The 21436-nt window shown below is 52.4% G+C and overlaps 1 protein-coding gene across 2 annotated transcripts; it reads right to left on the reverse strand.

The window, feature by feature from the left end:
• Positions 1-5038: 5038 nt before the first annotated feature.
• Positions 5039-19790, reverse strand: TGM1 (transglutaminase 1). 2 transcript variants are annotated; one of them, XM_017890243.1, is made up of 15 exons: positions 19717-19790; positions 18680-18973; positions 18342-18530; positions 17099-17347; positions 16589-16707; positions 16353-16460; positions 15731-15905; positions 15193-15331; positions 14948-15051; positions 12245-12333; positions 11615-11768; positions 11224-11505; positions 10916-11076; positions 10404-10540; positions 5039-5444 (listed from the first exon to the last, which is right to left on the reverse strand). In XM_017890243.1, the coding sequence occupies exons 2-15, from the start codon at positions 18969-18971 to the stop codon at positions 5216-5218; spliced, it is 2427 nt and encodes an 808-aa protein (XP_017745732.1). In that variant the 5' UTR covers positions 18972-18973; positions 19717-19790; the 3' UTR covers positions 5039-5215. The 2 variants fall into 2 exon arrangements, with proteins under 2 accessions (XP_017745732.1, XP_017745731.1); XM_017890242.1 differs by lacking the exon at positions 19717-19790 and having other exon boundaries at positions 18680-19086.
• Between the last annotated feature and the right edge of the window lie 1646 nt (positions 19791-21436).

Genomic DNA, 21436 nt, shown 5'->3' on the forward strand with positions numbered 1-21436 from the left:
TTTTTTTTTTTGAGATGGAGTCTCACTCTGTCACCCAGGCTGGAGTGCAGTGGCGTGATCTCAGCTGACTGCAAGCTCCGTCTCCCGGGTTTACGCCATTCTCCTGCCTCAGCCTCCCGAGTAGCTGGGACTACAGGCGCCTGCCACCACGCCCGGCTTATTTTTTGTATTTTTAGTAGAGACGGGGTTTCACCGTGGTCTTGATCTCCTGACCTCGTGATCCGCCCGCCTCAGCCTCCCACAGTGCTGGGATTACAGGCGTGAGCCACCACGCCCGGCTTTTTTTTTTTATTTTTTGGAGGTGGGGAGACCGTCTTGCTCTGTTGCTCAGGCTGGAGTACAGTGATCTTGGCTCACTGCAACCTCTGCCTCCTGGGCTCAAGTGATCCTGCTGCCTTAGCCTCCCGAGTAGCTGGGGCTACAGGCATGCACCACCATGCCTGGCTCATTTTTTTCTATTTTTTTGTAGAGCCAAGTCTACGTTGTCCAGGCTGGTCTCGAATTCCTGGACTCAAGCCATCTTCCCACCTCGGCCTCCCAAAGTGTTGGGATCACAGACATGAGCCACTGCACACAGTCCTCAGCTAATTTTTTAAAAAATATTTTTTGGGTGCTGACAAGTTGATGGGTGCAGCACACCAACATGGCACAAGTATACATATGTAACAAACCTGCACGTTGTGCACATGTACCCTAGAACTTAAAGTATAATTTAAAAAATATATATTTTTTGGTGGGTGTGGTGGCTCATGCCTGTAATCCCAGCACTTTGGGAGGCTGAAGTGGGAGGATCACTTGAGGCCAGGAGTTTGAGACCAGCCTGGGCCACACAGTGAGACCCTGACTCTACAAAATAAAAAGAAAAATGTGTATTGTAGAGAAGGGGTCTCTCTGTGTTGCCCAGCTTGGTCTATCTTCATTTTTTGTTTTTGGTGTTTATCCTGCTTGGTATTCTCTGAGGTTCCTGGATCTGTGTTTTGTGTCTATCATTAATTTGGGGAAATTCTCAGTCATTATTGCCACATTTCTTCCGTTCCTTTGTTTTTTTCTCTGCCATTCTGATTATGTGTATGCTACACCTTCTCTAATTGTCCTAGAATATCTTGGATATTCTGTTTTCTTTTTTTTTTTTTCTCATTGCATTTCAGCTTTGGAAATTTCTGTTGACATTTCTTCAAGCGCACCATGTTCTTTGGATGTGTCCAGTCTATTTATGAGCCCATCACAGGCATTCTTCATTTCTGTTACAGTGGGTTTTTTTGTTTGTTTGTTTTTTGAGACAGTGTCTCGCTTTGTTGCTCAGGTTGGAGTGCAGTGGCTCAATATCAGCTCACTGCAAACTGTGCCTCCCAAGTTCAAGTGATTCTGGTGCCTCAGCCTCCCAAGTAGGTGGGACTACAGGTCATATGCCACCACGCCCGGCTAATTTTTGTTTTAGTACAGATGGGGTTTTGCCATGTTGCCCAGGCTGGTCTCGAACTCCTGACCTCAAGTGATCCACCTGCCATGGCCTCCCCAAGTGCTAGGATTACAGGTGTGAGCCACCATGCCTGGCTGAATTATTCATTTTCAGTTGCTGTCTCTGTGTAGCTGACTTATTGGGAGTCCAAGGCAGGTGGATTGCTTGAGTCCAGGAGTTTGAGACCAACCTGGGCAAAATGGCAAGACCCCCATCTCTACAAAAAAAATTTTTTTAAACTAGCCAGGGTTAGATATACACACCTATAACCCCAGTTACTCAGGAGGCTGATGTAGAAGGATTGCCTGAGCCCAGGAGGTTGAGGTTGCAGTGAGCTATAATCCAGCCTGGTTGCAAGGAACTGCACTCCAGCCTGGGCAACAGAGTGAGAACGAAGGCAATGGATGTATTTCAAAATGGCTACTTTCCTCTTCCCTCTGCCAGAATCACGGGGCGGGAGGTGGGGATGGGGTGGGGTGGGGCGGGGGGTTCTCCAGTTTTCACTGTGGGATCCTGGTAAAACTTGTGGCCATGTGCCATGGCTCACACCTAGGATTGCTTGAGGCTAGGAGTTCAAGACCAGTCAGGGCAACTTAGACCTTGTCTCTACAAATAAAAAAAATCTAAAAGCTAGCCAGGCGACCAGACGCAGTGGCTCACACCTGTAATCCCAGCACTTCGGGAGGCTGAGGTGGGTGGGTCACAAGGTCAAGAAATCAAGACCATCCTGGCTAACATGGTGAAACTCCGTCTCTACTAAAAATACAAAAATTAGCTGGGCATGGTGGCACGCACCTGTAATCCCAGGTACTCAGGAGGCTGAGGCAGAAGAATCACTTGAACCTGGGAGGCAGAGGTTGCAGTGAGCCGAGATCGCGCCACTGCAAGATCTGCCTGGTGACAGAGTGAAACTCCATCTCAAAAAAAAAAAAAAAAAAAAAAGCCAGGCATGGGCTAAAGACACCTGTAGTCCTAGCTACTTGGGCTGAGGCAGGAGGATTGCTTGAGCCCAGGAGTTGGAGGCTGCAGTGAGCTGTGATTGCACCACTGCATTCCAGCCTGGGTAAAACAAAAACAAGAAACAAAAAATAAAAAACAAAACCAAAAAAAGGGTAGGGTCCCCTAAGAATGGGAATGGGACCCCTAGATTTTTTCTTTTCTTTTTTTTTTTTTTTGAGACAATCTCACTCTGTAGCCCAGGCTGGAGTGCAGTGTTGTGATCTCGGCTTACTGCAGCCTCAACCTCCCCAGGCTCAGGTGATCCACCTCAGCCTCCAGAGTAGCTGGCATTACAGGTATGTGCCACCACACCCGGCTACTTTTTGTCTTTTTTGTAGAAATCAGGTTTTGCCATGTTGCCCAAGCTGGTCTTGAACCCTTGAGCTCAGTGATCTGCTCGCCTCAGCCTCACGAAGTGCTGGGATTACAAGCATAAGCCACCATGCCCGGCCATTATAGAGTTTTTAGCTCACAAATTTTCCACCCTAAGCCTCCAGCTATGAGTCAATTACACTTTAAGTTTTCCTACCCTGGTACTGGCTCCCCAGAAGTTTCTATTTTTGGGCTTCTGCTGTTAAGTTGTGATTCTCTGTATCTGCTTTTTTGTCTCTCCAGTTTTAGGGGCAGGAGTTTGCCCTGTGCCCTCAATTCTCTGATAAATCCAACAAGAGTTATTAACTTTCAATTTGTTCAGCATTTTTCTTGTGAGGACAGGAGTGAGGACTCCCAAGCTTGTTACAGGCCGGACTAAAACCTCCACCTCCTGGGTTCAAGCAATTCTCCTGTCTCAGCCTCTCAAATAGCTGGGATTACAGGCATATGCCACCATGCCTGGCTGTTTTTTTGTTTTTTGTTTTTTTTTTTTATTTTTAGTAGAGACAGGGTTTCACTATATTGGCCAGGCTGCTCTCGAACTCCTGACCTTGTGATTCGCCTGCCTTGGCCTCCCAAAGTGCTGAGATTATAGGCGTGAGCCACCATGCGCGGCCTATCTTCCCTTTTATAATATGGTCTTCCTCCTGGGCTTCGAATTTCTGTGCATGTCAACCTCTGTTCATGGCACCCATTAGTCAGAAATGCAGGCACCACCCTTATCTCTGCCCTCCCTCCTCTCCAAATTCAATCTATTACCAAGTCTCATCAGTTCTATTTCCTATACAACCTTCAAACCCACCCCCCCTTTTTTCCCCATTCGTACTACTTCTACCCTAATTCAGGTTCTCCTGTCTCTCATCCCAAGAGGACTCTAGTCTTCCTACCTCCAGCCCAACACTTCTAATTTCTTTTCTATGTTGCTTTCATCGTGAATCATGTGAAATGCAAAACTGATCATATCGTCTCTAATTGAAAGCTCCCCCTTACTTTCAGAAGGAAGTCCAAACTCCTAAATATGGCAAAAGGATTTTTAATGAACTGGCCCAAGCTTACCTCTTCAAGCACATCCCTTGCCACTTTGTACTCATCATGTACCCATATGCCAGTCCTCATCCAGCTGTCTGCATTTTCCAAATATGCTGTGTTGTCTCGCATGTCTGTGCTTTACACGTGGTGGGTGATTCCTCTGTCCTTTGCCTCTTGGACTTGACTTTTTCTCATCTTTCATGGGTCATCTGGTAATCACTTTCATGAAGCCTTTCTGTATCAGCCCAGGCAGAATCACAGTTCTCTGGGCCCCTCGGCATCCTGAACATCCCTCTACTACCATGCAGAACGTATCTCATAAGGTTGTTGTAAGGATTAAATGAATTCATAAATATAAAGTGCTTGAAGCCTGGCTCCTGGTAAGTGTGTCATATGCATTTACTGTATTTAGAATGTTTACATATCTGCCACCCCCACTGGACAGGAGCACCTTAAGGGAAGGGCTTGTTTCTTCTTGTGCATGTTACACTACTGATGCCTCAAGGTATGCACCTTGTTCATGTGTTTATAGCTAGTAGGAACAGCTCAATTTTAGCTCTCTTTTTCCTGGCCCATGAGCCCTTTGTCTTGAAGGCCTTCTAAACTTAAGGGTTCAAGAAGACATGTGTTCAGGACCAGAATATCAGGTACATGATTTCATGGCTACTCCTGGCCCAAGAAAAACGTAGGCAGTGGGAATGCAGAAAAAAGAACAACTGAAAAGAAAAATGAAAGGGCGTTGTTCTTGATCTTTAGTATACACAGGAGTCAAACTCTTGGTGAGTCTGTTCTGGGCCTCTACCACAGGGATTCTGACACATGAAGTCTATGCTAGGGCTCATATATCTGGATTATTAATAAACATCTGAGTGATTGTAATAGAGGTGGTCTAGACACTACACTTGAAAAACCCTGAGGTAAAGGAACAGTTTCATTCAAACCAAAGCCAAAATCCTCTAAAACTCATCTACAGGAAAATTTCCAGGTAGAAGAGAGTTATACAAAGAATATCAACTCTGTCTTTCTGAGCCTCAACTTCCCTTGTGCTTCCCTCTCTCTGGTGAGGGATACCAGCCCTTGTCAGTGGATGATACAGAAAGGCCATGTGCAGCCCTGGGACAGACCATAGTTCCATCCGTCTTGGTGTGGCATGGACTGAAAGATGGACAGAGCAGCAGCTTCATTAAAAAACAGTTTATTAGCATCTGTGCCCCTAGTGCAAATGAAGACTGACTCCCTCTCCAGGAGCTCTGGACTCCCCACCTGAGCTCCTGGGGAGCTGCTCTGTAGTGTGCCCCCATCTTGGGGCAGTGTCCTTGCTCATCTGACTCCAGTCTGATTGCTCCTGACACAGGGCTAAGCTCCACCTCGAGATGCCATAGGGATGGTCTCTCCCAAGTGACTGTCACCTCCAGCATCTGAGAAGAAGCCCCTGGCCCCAGGGGCTGGGGCCACATCCACCTGGATGACACCATGCACCTGGGAGAGCTGCGGGCTGTCCAAGCTGGCAATGAGCTGGCGGGGGCCTGGTCGCACAGGCACAAACGTCTGGCGCAGTGTCACTGTTTCATTGCCTCCGATGTCCCTGTGGGCAGAGACAAGGTCATGGGCCTGGAGTAATTGGGGGTGGAGTGGGGAGTAAGAGCTGATCCAGGGCAGTCAGGAGGAAGAAGCAGGAGGTGGACCCATTCAGACAATTTCAGGCTAACCTGAAATTTCCACACCCAAGACCAGGAGCCCCAGGGCACCTCTGCATAGCCAGCTCAGCAGCCACCCACCAGCTGCCTGTGCTGGAACTCTCCCCATCGTCTGGGACTCCTTCCTCCCTACTCCCACATCCACCTGGACAAAGACTGCTGATGCCACCGCAGAGGCCTCTCATGCCATCCCCTCCATCACCACTGCTCCTGCCCCAGACAGAACATCCTCATCTCACCTGGGGTTTCCAAAACCAAGAAAACTTCAAAATGAGACTTTGGAGGCCCAACACAATATTTTCAAATACTTCCAGTTTTGACAAGAGCATAGGTTGAAGAAAAGTAATTATTCTCTGCTATGATCATCGTTCCAAAGAACAAAAGAGCATTTTCACACACAAAAACATTAAAAGGATGTTATCTTCGGAGAAAAAGGAAAATCCTCCCCAAGAACAGACAACAGACATCTTTAAATGGACATAAACCCTTGTGTGTGTGTGTGTGTGTGTGTGTGTGTGTGTGTGTGTGTGTCTGAGAGAGACAGGCGGGTGGACAAACCACACACACACACACATACGCACACACCAGTGTTTTCATTTTCTCCTTTCCACTTGGGCCTCTGAAAAATTGATTCCCAGACCTCCCCTGGGAATCATGATTTCACTTGTCCTCTAATGGGACTCCTTGCCTCCCATCCCACTTTTGTATTCTGTTCTGCTAACCACTCAGAGGTGAACTAAATCCTTCAAGAATTTAGTGCTCCTTTGGTGCTTGTGGCATGAGATCCTGGCCCTCTAACCTGACACACAGGCTCACTCTGACTCAGCCCCTGCTACTTGCACAGCCTCATCATCCCCCACCATTCCTCCTGCTGAGCAGCCCTACTGAATGCCGTCTTCCCCAGACTCACCTCCACAGTCATGCTTTGCAGTCTTCGCCTTGTGTGGAATGAGCACCCAGCTCTGCCTCCCCACCCTGGGCATCCTTGTGAAGGCCTAGTTTTCCTCCAAGGCCTGGCACACCACTTCCTCAGTGATGGCTCCCCTGAGCACCTCTTGCCTCTAGGAAAAGGAACCTCACCCTTCTCTGAGCTCCTCCAGCAATCTGAACATTTTCATTTTATACACCGAACATGATTGCATTTATATTGCATTTGCTCGTGCCTGTGGGAATTTGTCCTTCCTGCCTTTGCCTAAACCTCACCTCTGGTGCCCTATTCAACCCAAGCCTGCTGTTGGGGACCCTTTCCAGACACAGAACCTGTGCAGTCACTGTTGTCCTCTTAGAGAATGAGCTAACATCCCTAACTCCAAGGATGAGTTCTTTTCAGGGCAAAGCATTTGTCTTGGAGCCTGGTTCAGAGGGGTTTCCCGTGACTACTCTATGCCCTTTTCTACCACTTGTTAGCTGTGAGGCTTAGGAGAAGCTATTTAACTTCTCTGTTCTTCACTTTCCGGGTCATAAAATGGAAGTGAAAGTAAAAGGAGGAGTGGGATCTGATTATCCTGAAAGTGCTTCTGAACTCCCTGAAGGAGGGAGGCAGGGATATATAATTGAATGTAGTATGATAGGAAGTCTATAAATTAAGTCTATAATTTAATGGCTAGGCTATGTCCTGACTGCTTACAAATTTGCATTCTTAATTTTTGCTAACTTTTTCAAAGATACAAGATTCAAGGTTGTTCAAGCTCAGACCAGCCCTCAGAAGTCTATTTATACCTTAATTGAACTGTAATATTTCAGAAAGTAAACTTTACATTGCAATAACTGATTATTTTCAAGAGAAACTGTTTTCTAGGTGGAAATGTCAAGATCTCTCCCTCTCCTGGTCTCAGTGTGAGGTGAGGACTTTACCACACCTCTTTTGTGAGTTGAAGCTGAGTACAAGCCATCTGCTAAAGCTGGGATGTTCCTGAAACTGAGTGTGGGTCATGAAACCAACTCCCCGACAAGGATACCAGAACTTAGACATTGAAATGAGCATTGTCCAATTGTGTACTTGTTCAATCATATTGCCTAGGTTTGAAATATTTTTAAAACTCCTCCTGGACTCTTCTTCAGAGCCATTTAAACCATATGCACACACACGTGTGCTCAGTGACGCAACCGTCAGCCTGTCCTTCCTTCCACAGCATGCCTCGGTTCTGCTGGAAAAGGGCAGTTACCCACCTGTTCGCTTATCTTATTAATTAGTCTTAGCTCTTGATGACTTCAGGTCTCTCTGCAAAGTCAAATCTACCCCTAAGAAGGCAGACTGACCACTCTGAGGACATTCTAGAGAATATGATTCAGACTCTGAGGGAAATTCCCAGGAAGGGTTTGGAACAGACTTCCAGCCTCCCTGGTGACTGCTTTTGGTGGTGACAACAGCCATCTGGAGGAGTGAGTTCTGGAATGTTTATTAAGTGGCCAGTCACCACACTGGGGTGGCACACCTTATGCTGTAATGGGGTTCCATGCCACAGCCTTTGATGTGCAAATGAGAGGCAAAGTACACCCATCTTGGAATCTTATGTATCTGAACCAACAGCTCAGCGATGTCCCCCTGGAGGCTCCCAGTTGTACTGGAGGCTCAGTTCTGGACTCACAGCAGCTAAGGAGCCACAGACTGTCCAGGGAGGATCTGCCTTAAGAAAACATCATCCAACCCTATCTTTTACTGTAGGTAGACTCACACAAACTCTACAGGTAAAGACAGGGAACAGGTCCCCCAACACTCAGCCCAGTGTCCCTTTCCTTACTTCCAGGCAGGGCCAAGAGGCAAAGGCCTGGTGGGGCTGCTGAGGCAAGTCCAGCTCTGGGGATGCCTTAGGACGAGGAAGTCCCCCCCCACCACCATGTGCGGGTGTGAGTAAGAGATGTCTGCCGGGCAAGACGAGCAAAGCAGGCTATCCGGGGGGTTCAGGCTCTGTTCACTGAGCTGCCAGAGACCCTGGTAGGGTGACATGAGGAAAGCCCTCCTTTGTGACACATCATAGCATTCCCAGGGGCCCAGGCTGGGGCAAAGATCAACATAGCTGCCTCCTCCGCTTTGGCCTAACAGCAAAGGTGGCGGCCACCACCAGGAGAGCTGCGAGGGAGGGGTGGGCAGGGGGTCCTCTGCTTTCTCCCCTCAGTTTCCCCACCACAAGCCATTGTTCTTTCTCAGGAGCTGTCTGTCTGAAGGTGAAGCCTGCCCCTGTCCCAGAAGGCTGATCTAGAAGGCCAGGCTCTGGCCTGCTCTGCTTTCCCTCTGTGCTTTTCCTAGGGAGGGACAGGGCAGTACGTGTGAGTCTATATCGAAGACGACAGCCACAGGCCCAGGAACGCAGCATGTGTGTGCCCTCACTGCACCCAGGGGCTTGCCCAGCCCAGGATCAGGCCCAGACGGCTGGGTAAGGGCCTGAGGGATGGGATTCTCTCCTCTGGAATTGCTACTTGGCCCTCATGGAACAAAACAAGCAATGAGCTTGAGAGCCTATGCATGGTATGCACCACAGTGGGTAGAGCAGAGTTTGCCCCTTACGAGCTGTGAGACCAAGTGAGACGTGACCGCCAGCTTCTCCATCTGGAAGTGGGGGTGATAATGGCAATAATAAAAATAATAACTACCAATGGAGCACTAACTTTGTGCCAAGCAATGCACTAAACAACCCTAGGTCCAGGGGCTATTGCTATCCCTGCTTTATAGATGAGCACACTGAGGCTTGAAGGAGAGAAACCGCTTGCCCAAGGGCATATAGCCAGTAAGTGCTAGAGCTGGGACCTGAACCCATATCCTTAGGGTTCCAAAACTTTGCTTGTGTGTGTGTGTGTGTGTGTGTGTGTGTGTGTGTGAGAGAGAGAGAGAGAGAGAGAGAGAGAGAGAAACAGAGACACATGGTCTCACTGTCGCCCAGGCTGGAGTGCAGTGGCACAAACATGGCTCACTTCAGCCTCAACCTCCCCAGGCTCAGGTGATCCTCCCACCTTAGACTCCCAAGCAGCTGGGACAACAGACGCACATCACCACACCTGGTTAAGTTTTTAAAACTTTTTTGTAGAAACAGGGTTTCACCATGTTGCCCAGGCTGGTCTTCAACTCCTGGGCTCAAGTGATCCACTTACCTTGGCCTGCCAAAGTGCTGGGATTACAGGTGTGAGCCACCACACCTGGCCCAAAACTTTGCTTTTAATCATATGATGACCTTTAATTTTCTTTGTTTTGTTTTGTTTTTTTGACATGGAGTCTGCTTCTATCACCCAGGCTGGAATGCGGTGGCTCAATCTCAACTCACTGCAACCTATACTTCCTGGGTCCAAGCGGTTCTCCTGCCTCGGTCTCCCAAGTAGCTGGGATTACAGGTGCCTGCCACCAAACATGGCTAATTTTTTTACTTTAGTAGAGATGGAATTTTACCTTGGTGGCCAGGCTGGTCTCGAACTCCTGACCTCAAGTGATCTGCCTGCCTCAGTCTCCCAAAGTGCTGGGATTACAGGCGTGAGCCAGCGTACCTGGCCTTCTAATGTACTTAAAAGAGTTTTTGTGTCCAAAGGAGATAATATTCCTGAAAGTGCCTGGTCAGTTCTTCAGTGCTAGGCAAATATTAGCAATGAGTTACTAACGATTCCTATGTGGTGCTTTTGCTCCCTAATTAGATAGTGAGGCAGGGCAAGGACACAGCACAGCACCAGGTGCCCAGGAGGTCTCCCTAAAGGCTGGTGGGACTGAGCTGGGTAGGGAGGTATTGCTAGCTGGCCCCAACCTGCTTGTTTGGGTCCTGACAGAACATACTTGTCCAGACAGAGAGGAAGCAAAGCTAGGAGTCAGGACAGCCTGTAGGGAAGGCCAGAGTGGCAGCAGGGGCAGGAGGAGAGGCAAGACTCACCCAACGTTAAGGATCTTGGGCCTCTGTAACCCAGAGCCCTCGAGCCGGAAGACGACATTGGTGAGGGTGACGGGAAGGGGGTTCTTGAAGACAATCTGTACTTCACACTCCTGGCCAACCACTGCTGCTCCCAGTAACTGAGAGAAAAAGAGGCCCATCACCCATGTCAGAGACCCTGGTCAAACACACGGGGACTGTACACTGCACCAGAGAGGGGAATCTGCTTAGAAGCAAAACCTCCCCGTGTCCCACATTTATCCTCCTGAGAGAAGACTCCCCAGAAGTCAGAGAAGAAACTCCAGCCTATTCCCCAACAAAGGCTGTCACAGAACCAGAGACATAAGATCCCATGCTACAGATGAGGAAACTGAGGCCCCAGAGCCAGTCCTTGACCTTCTCCTACAAAGGCTTATCAGGCCAGCCTGCTCCTGGCTTAGCGCCTGCCTCCAATGTCCTTATCCCCTGGCCTTCACTCTCTGACCACCCCTCACGCCCCAGCAAACTGCATTCACCGTGAGGGAGAGGTCTGGGGTACGCAGACGGAAGGTGTGCTGCTTGGCCAGCACCTGCCCGCTCTCCTTGACGTGGCCTGAGACGTTCAGCAGCATGGCCCCTTGGTCCACGAGGTGGGGCCGGTATTCCTTGTAGGCCACTGGCATGGTCACACGGTCCGCTGGTGAGAAGAGGCATGGCGTCACTGAGGCCTGCTTCCCCACATGCGGCTTCCCCCAGGGACTCCCCACTGCTCCTGGGGTTTCCATGTCCACAGCCCTGAGGTGCCCAGCCATCCAGGGGGCAGGGCTGGGTAAGGAGCACTTACAGGCCCCTGGTGCCAGCTCCACTTCCTTCTTGGTTTCCTTGAAGATGGTCCCAGTGACACCGGTATAGAAGGTGACTGAGAGGTAGAGGTGCAGTTTCACTGTGCGGCGGCTGCTGCTGTGATTGGTCAGCATGACCGAGACCATCAGATCCTGCCCCATCACCGCGTCCTGTGCCTCCACCTGCATGGCCACATCCTCCGCTGAGCCCCGGTTGGCGTACACATTGGGTTTGCTGCCGTGGGCTGTTGCTGTCTCTACTGCCTTCCGCTCCGCATCTGAACCTGGGGGTTGAAGGTCAAGGGTGAGGTCCAATTCCCACTTGGGTGGGCGAGCACTTGACAGGAACACTTGTCATGGGGCCCAGAGCTGGCTGGGTTGGGGGAATGGTACCTTCTGGGTGCTTATAGAGGTAGGTGATGTCCTCCCGCATGTTGGAGCCAATGGCCTTTGTGACAATGAGTGTGCCGATGGCCTTCTCCTCCACATACACAATCTTGAAGCTGCCATCGTCCTGCCGCTGCCAGTACACCTTGTCACTATTCACCTGTGGGAGGGGTGGGGATGAGCAGGAATGAGTGAGCCAGAGGGTCTGGGGGTGGCCTGACTCCCGGCCTCCTTCCCCTGATCCCAGGAGCTATGGAACAGGGCTTGGTCCCAAGGGTGGGAGCTTCCTGGCAGAGCCCAAGGGGAGACTTTCCAAGACGAGCCAGATGAGGCCTGAGTGCAGGGAAGAAGCTGGTCTGGGAAGCTCCTCTCAGAGCACTTTGGCAATAATAACAGTAATTCTTCACGCTCATTGGCTGATTTTACGACTAGTGAAGCAGTTTCATACCCATTATCTCTTTTGATCCTGAGTACAAGAAGCAAGGCAGCCTTGATTATCCCCTTTTACAGGTGAGGAAACTGACTTGAATAATGAGTGACTTGCCCAGGGTCGCACAGCTGGTCAGTCAGCGGTGAAGTCGGGACCAGAGAACCCACGACTGAAGCCCAAGAAGGCACCTGCAGCCCAGCCCTCACCTCAGCAAAAATGAAAGGCGTGTCATACTTCATGTAGACCAGGCCATTCTTGATGGACTCCACGGAGCAGGGGCCACAGCAGAAGATGCCTAGAGTGAGGTGGGACAAAGGCGAGAGATCTGAGAAGGCAGAGAGGGACCTTCAGATCCTGGGTGGGGTCCACACAGGGCCCCAGCCCCAGCCACTCAGGCCTGGTCCCACTGCCTGGTGGCCTCTGGAACAAGGCCATCAGCCCTCACCCAAACACTTGGGGGTCAGTTGACAGCCAGTGCAACACAGGTATGGAAAACAAAGAGAGAGTGGCTCCATTCGGCTGTCAATTCTCTTTCATCAGCCCAGGCTGCTCTGCTGGAGGACGGGGGCAAGGTACAGATGTGCAGACCAGCCTGCCTGATAACCAAGTCCCTGACACACTCTTTCATGGCTGACTGACACTGGATGTCCACCATCTGTGACCCCCAGAGGACAGGACCTCCTATCCTTTATCGTAACCAACCCAGAGTCTACAGTGGCCCTGCCTCATGGCCTTTGTGACAATGAGTGTGCTGATGGCCTTCTCCACATACACAATCTCGAAGCTGCCATCGTCCTGCCACTGCCAGTACACCTTGTCACTATTCACTTGTGGGGGGTGAATAGTGACACCACCGCCACCACCATTCCAGAGAGATGCGGAACAACCTTCAGCTCTGCAGCCTGCTGCCCTCTCTACTTGGGGGAGCTGGTGCGAAAAAGAGTCTGCCCTTATCATACTCAGGAGGCTGCCTAGAAGAGATAGGCTGACAGGAGGAGGCCTGACAGGAGAGGACAGAGTGGGAAGTAAGTACCATCCAACAGGAAAGAATCTTAGACAACACCTAACACTACACACTCCTTTACAGACGGGGAAACAGCAAGGCGAAGTGCATGCCAGGATCTCACAAGACAGGAAGTGCAGGGAGAATGAAAGGAGCTAAGACTTTTTGAGTAGCTACTATGCTTCTGGCATGCTGCTGGTCCCTTCAGATAGAGAATTTCTCATTTAATCCTCCCAATCACCCTATGTGGTATCTATTATCCCCAAATTACATCCAAACCACCAAAGCCGTAAAGTGCGAGGTGCTTGCCCAAGCGCATACATCTGAGAAGTGATCAGGCTGGGATCAAGCCCCAGTCTGGCTGGCCCCAAGCCCCCTGCCTGATGTCCACCCCACCACTTCCCAGAGTTGGAGGCCAGAGCTCAGATCTGCCAGTGTCTGGGCCAGGCTGTTTCAGCATCAGAGGCATCACTGGGTTGCACAGCTCAGGGGGCTGTGTTCACATACCTGAGTGAGAGGGAGGGCGCTGGGAAGAGGCCAGGGGAGGAATGTAGGCTAGGGAGGACTCTCTGACCTGGGGTGAGTAAGGGAGAGGCTGGACAGAAGGCAACTGGCAGGGCAGGCCTCATGGCCTGCGGCTGGTGTATCACGCTAGGAAGGGGTGGGAGTTTGTTTGAGAACAGAGTGTATGGTAGTTCTAATTTCTGCAGAAACACATGTATGTGGACACAGAAAAGAGACCCGTGGGTTATATCAATGGTAATCATGTATTAAGGCAGGGTCATAAGGGCTATTTTCTTCTTTGAACCTATCTGAGCCCTGACTTTTTTCTATACTGTATATATAATTCACAGTGAGCAATAGAACAGACAGGAAGGAACTTGGTGAAAGCAAGAATATGTGTTTAAAAGGACTGGACTTGTTCTGTTGCTGACCTACCACTCTGTGCCCCAGAGGACGTCACTCCATCTCTCTGGTCATCCTTTGGAGTGGGTCCCAAATCTGGCTGATCGTCAGAATCACCAGAAGAACTTTCAAAAATATACATTGTTAGCATCTATCCTTGGAAAGTCTAATGTATCAGGTTTGGGGTAGAACCTAGAAATTTACTTAAAAAAAATTTTTTTTTTTTGAGACGAAGTCTTGCTCTGTCACCCAGGCTGGAGTGCAGTGGCCGGATCTCAGCTCACTGCAAGCTCCGCCTCCCGGGTTCACACCATTCTCCTGCCTCAGCCTCCTGAGTAGCTGGGACTACAGGCGCCGCCACCTCTCCCGGCTAGTATTTTGTATTTTTAGTAGACATGGGGTTTCACCGTGTTAGCCAGGATGGTCTCGATCTCCTGACCTCGTGATCCGCCCGTCTTGGCCTCCCAAAGTGCTGGGATTACAAGCTTGAGCCACCGCACCCGGCTAAAAATATTTTTGAAAAAAAAACCCAAATACCTCCTGAGAGAGAATAGGGAACCTTTACATTTTGTGTTCTTCAATGCCACACTTTTTTTCCTTCCAAACATGTATTATTACTTATCAAAATGACTTTAAAAGGGTCCTTCAATTAATTATCTCCAGGATATGTAAGTTAAAAAGCAAGTAAGAATGGTGAATATGAATTCTCTTTCTCCAAATACTCTTACAGCTTTGAATTTTGAACCTCCCTTGTATATTAACCATTATAAATAAAATAAACCATTATAAATAAGTAAAATTTAGGCAAATAGAGCATTATACAGAAAGGTAAAAATAAACTAACATCCACATGGTGGTTCATCTGATAAACCCGTTTGAGAAGCCGTGGGGTTACAGGGCTTGGCTCTCCAGCCCAGCCCAGCACTGACACTCTGGACTGTGTTACTCAGCTGGGGGAGATGAGCAGGGGCATGGTAGGAAGTGGGGGGGCCCGGCTCACCACTGCTAGTCTCCTGGGGTGTGGCATCCACCACCTGCCACCCATCGAAGCCCGAGGGAAGATCTGGCCTCTTCATCCAACAGTCGTTCCACACATGGAAGTTCCTGGATGGACATGGAGGAGGGGCTGGGTCCGAGCCCCAGGGTCAGGAGTCCATGGTTTCCCCAGCCTCCCCTGCCCACCCTCCACCTCCAAAGCTCAGGTCACCATTCTTCAGCACAGATGGGCAGTCCACCCCAGCTCACCAGACAGAATCATGGTTCAGGTGCTCTAGGGGCTTCATGTTCTCATCGAAGTAGATGTCCATGGTAAGGGATGTGTCTGTGTCATGGGCGGAGTTGAAGTTGGTGACAGTACGGGTGGCCAGACCCAGGCAGCGCAGCACTGTGGCAGAGCGAAGGTTGGGGTTCAAGGCACGGGTTGGGGGCAAGTGAGGCATTGTGTCAGGAATATCGGGGGAGAAGGGCAACTAGGATTGCCAAGCTGGGCACAGACTGCCAGGGTCAGGGTCACCGGGGCCAGAAGGCCTTTGGGCTACAGAGCACTTGGGGTCGGGGAAGCTAGGCCACCTGCCTGGCTCAGTGCCTACCTGTCCCTTCTCCCTCCTTTCCCTTAGGCCTTTCTCTGTTGTTAACACTAATTAATGATAATTAAGACCAGCCTATCATCCACCCCCGCCTGCACCCTGCACTGTAGCCACAGCTGGGCAGGGCTGGATAAGCCTGGCTTTCCTCCCTTCTCCCTGTAGGGCCCGTGCCACTCCTGTCCCAGTCCCTCCACTACCTGTAGTGGTCACGCCAGCAAAGACCCAGCACTGGCCATATGGGACGGAATAGCCGGTGCGTAGATAGCTAAGCAGGATCTCCACGCTGCCCACCCACGCTGATGGGTTGGTGCCTCGGGAGTAATCACCAGACCAGTTCCCAATCAGGACTCCATTGTCATCCAGGGAGTTCACCTGCCCAGGACAGGATGAGACGGGGCTGAGGTGGAGGAGGGGCTCAGGACCTGCCATGTGGTCCTTAGCCCAGCCCTGACCCTGCAACCACCCCTTACCCCTAAATGCCTCAGGATCCAGACATCAGCCCGAGCTCCATCCAGCCCTTTCCTGAGCCACCTGCCCCCCTCCCACCCAGGCTCTGACACAGGAATGTGAATCCTGGGTGTGCCAAGTTTTGGGTTTGGCCCTGCATTCCACAGGAGCTGGGACAGGAGCCAGGAAAGGCGGGCTGTGGGGCAGGCAAGAGAGAGAAGAGGAGGGATACCCCTTCCTGAAGTATCCTTTGCAAGGGCAGGGACAAGGCTGGGTGTCCTCAAGGAATCCAGAAAGGGCAGGATGAGGGTGGAGGTGTGGCGAGGCAGCAGGCAAACACACAGTAGGACTCAGAGACATGAGGGTGCTCACCATGGCAGAGATGACCCGGGAGACACTGACTGGGTCTCCACGGCCTCCATATGGCATCCCCCGCCGGTCCAGGATGTATAGGCAGGCATCCAGCACCCCATGGTCAAACTGGAAGGAGGGATGGAGGGCAGAAGTGACAGCCTGAACCCTAGGCCAGCACCCTGCTCCAATACCCCAGCCACCACACCCACCCCAGCTCCCCTGGGTGCATGTGACCCTGGCCAGCTACATCATACCTGGCCGTAGTTCCACGTCCGCTCGCCAATCTGTGCTTCGGTCCCATAGTAAATTCTCCCAGACTCATTAAGCACATACTCCTGCCGCCAATCCTCATGGTCCACGTACACAATGTCCTCTGTGTCCCCAGAACACACAAAACTGGTTCCCTCCAGTTCTCTCCCTGGGCCTCACCTACTCCTGGCCAGTTCTGCAGGACTCATGTCCACAGAAGAAAATGCGGGGATGCCCCTAGCCTGACAGGACTGCCGCAGGAGAACAGGGGTGGCATGACAGATGGTAGAGGAGATTGGCCTTTGCCAGGGGCCTTCACCAGGAGAGGTGTGGCTGGCTGTGTGATCCTGGGCTGGCCACCTTTCTGCACCAGGCCTCGGTCCTCTCATCTGCTCAATGGGAGGCTGGCTTCTCCTGGGGTCAGGCACCTAGGCACCCTGCCGCATCTGAGGACAGGAAGACCTTCTCTGTCCTTCCCTCCCATCTACCCTCTGCTCCAGATCCCAGCTGCTCACCTGGGCACCAGGGGTTGAAAAGGATGTAGATCTCGTTGCGAGGGTCAAAGGGCAACTGGAACTCCCCAGCGTCTGACTGTGTGCGGACTGTGAACTGAAACTTGCCGATGATGGCGTTGGGGGAAGTGTGGACCCGTAGGTTCAGAGTCTGCCCACTGGCCTTGGTCACCTGGGCTTTCCAGCCTCCACTGCCCCCCTTGCCCACTGGGATGATCACATGCGTGCCCTTGCCCACCTCGGGGTTGTTTCCTAGAGTAGGAAATCAACAATTAGCTGGCGAGGCCTTCCTGAGGAGAGGGGATGGAACCTGGGACTTCTCCCAGCCCCACCCAAAATGTGTGTGAGCCACTGTGTATGTCCCTACATTGGGCCATCGTCTTATTCTCTGACAATCTCCCTCAGAGCAGTTCTGTCCCCACCCAATGCTTGCCCACATGTTAGGGCAGGGCCGCAGTCCAACATCCCAAATCTGTTCCCCTAACACTGAACTCTGAGGTGGGGAGGAGAGATGAGGGCTCTTGTCACCTTCTGCCTGCCTGTCACAGTGCCTGGGCCGGAGGGGCAGATCCACCTGCCCCGTATGAAAGGGCAGTCCTGATCCTGAAGGCCAACCCTACCTGCTCCCTGGGGCTGCAGGTTCTAGAGCCCAGGGCACCCCTGGTGAAGGTGGTAGGGGTTCCTGGGAAATTAGAGGGTGAGGTGGGCAAGGTTAGGCCCTAATCAAAGGGTAAAAGGAGTCGCCTGCCCCAGGCAGCAGCATAATCACCAGCCTGAGAAGTCAAGCTCCATCAAGCAACGCGGTGAGGGAGGCACCTGCCCTGGGTCATGGGGACAAAGGGACAGAAACAGAGGGAGACAGAATTGGCAGAGATGGGGGACGTGGAAGAAGAGAGGGAGAGAGAGAGAGAGAGAAGAGAGAACCAGCCGCATCCTGGGGAATGAGAACAGACGCAGAAAGGACAGAGCAGCAATGCCAAAGGAGGCACTGAGGCAGGCCTTGAAGAGGAGTACTCTGAGACCGATGCCCCAGGAGGCTTGAGGAGGATGGGCCTGGGAAAAACTGAAACACCAAGACCGTCTCTGAGACACACTCCCAGGGGCACACCCACACACTTGCACCTGCCTTATCTGGCAGAGGTGAGGAGTGGGGCAGGGAGGAGCCTAAAGACCTCTCTGACTCTAATGCCAGCCTCTCCCCACCAAACATAGGGCCTTCACCCTTCCCACTCCAAGTCCCACTGACCGATGAGTAACTCAAGGGTGATGCGATCAGAGGATTCATAGGTCCGGGACAGAAGGAGAAGCATGTGGAAAGGCTGCCCGCGACGTACTATCAGCTCATCGTATTCATACTCGTCTGTGTGGTGCTCTTGGCGGTTCTGGTCCGAGCGTGAGCTCAGCAAGTCCACACCGGTCACTACTAGCATGCCCTCTGCAAGGGCACAGCTCTGGGTCAGTGAAGGCCCATGGGGAGCCCAGGCCCTCATCATTAGCCTCCTATCCCCCCAGAAATGCCAGGATGAGTCTCTGGTCCCATTAAAGCCTTTCAGCTCTCAGCTGAGGAGGACAGACTGGCCTCACCTCGGATGGTGCCATCTCCAGCTGCATTGACACCACTGCCCCGGGAGCCAGGTCTTCGAGTCCCAGAGCTGGACCCTCGACCCCTGGAGTCAGAGGGTTCAGGTCCCCAGTCGTCATCTGCCACATTTCGGCATGAACAGCAGCCACAGCAGCGAGCCCAGAAGGAACGGCCTCCTCCTCCTCTGCGAAAGCGTCTGTCTGGCTCTGGCTCTGGCTCTGGAGAAGGCGTGGTAGGGGGCTGCAAGGGGTTGCCACCCCAACGGCCAACGTCGGAACGTGGCCCGTCCATCATGCCTGTTAGGAGGGGGGGGTGGGGGTGGCTCCTTAACCCAGGTAGCCCCAGCCAGCTGACCCAGAAACCCTCCATCCAGACAGCTGATTCGGTCCCAGCCCGATGACTGACACAATCCCACCTTGGCCCACAGATTCTCCAAAAACATCCAGAGACCCTCCCCGAAGACCATTCAGACTCACCCAGAGAAGCTTCTCACACTGCAGAGGAAAGCCTTCCCCTCACTCCCACCAAACCACATCCGAAAAACTGCCCAATGAAGAAACCCACTCAAGGATCCATCCCAGGAAATCCACATAGTTCCCTGCATGGACACTTGTCACAGCCTCAAGACCCAGCTGCACACACATCAGAGTGCTCCAGCATCCCTGGGCCTGGTCCCTCCACCTGCTGGCTCCACAGTCTAGAGGTGCACAATGCTGACAGCTTCTAGAACTCATTTGTTAGCAGAAATTTCCCAACTCAAGGTTCCTCACAAGACAGACAGGTGGCCCCAGGGTCTGGGGTCCTTGGCATTCCCAAGTCAGGGAAGACCCCACTTGGGGCTGCCAGAAGGGGTAGGGCATGGCAGGTGCCTGGAGCTGTGCCCAGTCCAGGGAAAGCAGAGCCTTGGTGTTGGGGAACAGCCTGGCTGGGCGGACAGGTACACAGTTGGCCCACACCCCACCTTGCTGGATCCCGGCACTGCCTCCGATAGTGTGGGCCGCCTGGGCTCAGCACCACAGTGCCTGTGGTGGCCCCTCACCTGGCAGCAGTGTTGGCAACCGCAGCACTGAGTCCCAGGGCTGAGATGGAACAGGTCAGGATGGATGGGACAGGCCTGGTAAGTGACTTATATGGGAGGGAGGGGCCAAACAGCTGTGAGGGGCGGAGGGAAGAGGCAAGGCCTCTGAGTGGGAAATGGGGAGAAGATGCTAGGGAGGGAGCAGGGGCGAGGTCTGTCTGGGCTTAGGCTGGGCTTTGGTGGGATCCACCTGTGTGATGGCCCCTGGCACCAGCCTGATTCCTGCCAGACTGGGCATGTGAGGAGCCCCTCCTCCCGGATGAAGAAGCTGCAAGGGCAGCGGGGCAGGCAGGTCCTTCCACCCACAGCCCTGTCTGGCCGACCTTCTGGTCCCAAGCTCAGGCTGCCTACCTCTGCTCTCACAGGCTCCTGCTACCGAGCTCCATGAAGCCCAAGCCGGGCTCAGCCCTATGAAACTGGCCCAGGGGCCTGGTGCTGGAACTCATCCTGCCCAGGGAGGTCCCGGGATACCAGGTTGCAGACTAGTGACATCAGCAGAGAGGCCTTCAGACTGGCTTTACCAGCTAACCCCTGACCTGCTGGCTCTACCAGATACTCTGACTCCCCGCACCCCCAAGTCTGTCCCTTCTTTCTCAGCTGCTCTACAGCCCCAGGCATGAGTGAGCTGCCCCTCAAGTTTGGGATTAGGGAGATCAGAGTAGGAGCAATCTCATTTCATGTCCCCCACCCCCACTGTAGCCTGGGGAGTTGGGGGAGGCTTACACCTTTCCACTCAGGCTTGGGTGGGAACTGAGACCCCCTTCCAGGGGTACAGAGTACCTTTCTCTCACTGAGAGGAGTCTCTGTTCATTTGGACTCGAGGATTCCCTTTTCTCCAACTTGGAATTCTTCCTGGGAATCCAGACCAACCGGCTCAGGCACCTGTGCTGTGTGCATCCTAACTCCACCCCGACACTGGGGAAACACCAAGGATGGCACAGAGGCGATCCCAAGGCAGAGAGGAGGAGGCTAGGCATCTTCAGGGAGGCTCTCCTTGGGTCTTGTCCTTGGGCCCGTCAGCCAGGGGCTTCTTCCTTCTTTCTTTCCTTCCCACTGGTGTCCCAGCTCTGCCCACGGGCCGCCGAGCAGAAGACAGTGAAAACAGGTTGACAAGAAGATACAAGGAAGCAGAATCCAGGAGGGGCTGTTTGGTGATGCATCAGGCAGGGAGGCGCCGTGGGGAGTGGGGACAGAGGCCCCAGGAACTGGCAGGGAGCCCTCCACACCCACACTGCCTTTTCTTGTCCAGCTCCAAGCACCAGAACCTGCCTGGGGGTGGGGGCAGGTGCCCCACCTCCAACAACCTCAGTAGACACACCATGGATATCAAACTTCCAGGCAGGTCAGCCAGAGGGCTTTGTGCAGGGGCTGGGTGTTTCTGCATCACTGCAGATACGGGAAGGGGCAGGGCCCTGGTTGTCCGGATGTGTGTGAGCACACGTGGACCCAGGCGGATCCCAGAGAACCAGGAGGATGCCTTTGTCACACTCTCTCCCTAGCTTTAATCAATCTTTCTCTCCCCACCCAGCCAGGTTTGAGTCAGTCCCCTCCCCCCACCACCACTCAGGACTGTCTAGGTCAGGACAGGGTGTGTACATGGTATGTGTTGGGGGACACCATGGGAGCAGACACTCAGCTCAGGACCTCAAGGAGCTGAGGCCAGGCCGCTGCCCAACCATTC

Source organism: Rhinopithecus bieti, unplaced genomic scaffold (assembly GCF_001698545.2).
Source record: "Rhinopithecus bieti isolate Rb0 unplaced genomic scaffold, ASM169854v2 scaffold_20178, whole genome shotgun sequence".
Lineage (NCBI taxonomy): Eukaryota > Metazoa > Chordata > Mammalia > Primates > Cercopithecidae > Rhinopithecus > Rhinopithecus bieti.

Coding starts and splice junctions, on each gene's coding strand:
- TGM1 (XM_017890242.1), bottom strand. CDS start 19,046: ATGGAGGGTTTCTGGGTCAGCTGGCTGGGGCTACCTGGGTTAAGGAGC. Junction 18,531..18,679: donor TGGAGATGGCACCATCCGAG/GTGAGGCCAGTC, acceptor GTGCCCTTGCAG/AGGGCATGCTAGTAGTGACC. Junction 11,769..12,244: donor CGCCTTTCATTTTTGCTGAG/GTGAGGGCTGGG, acceptor CCCCTCCCACAG/GTGAATAGTGACAAGGTGTA.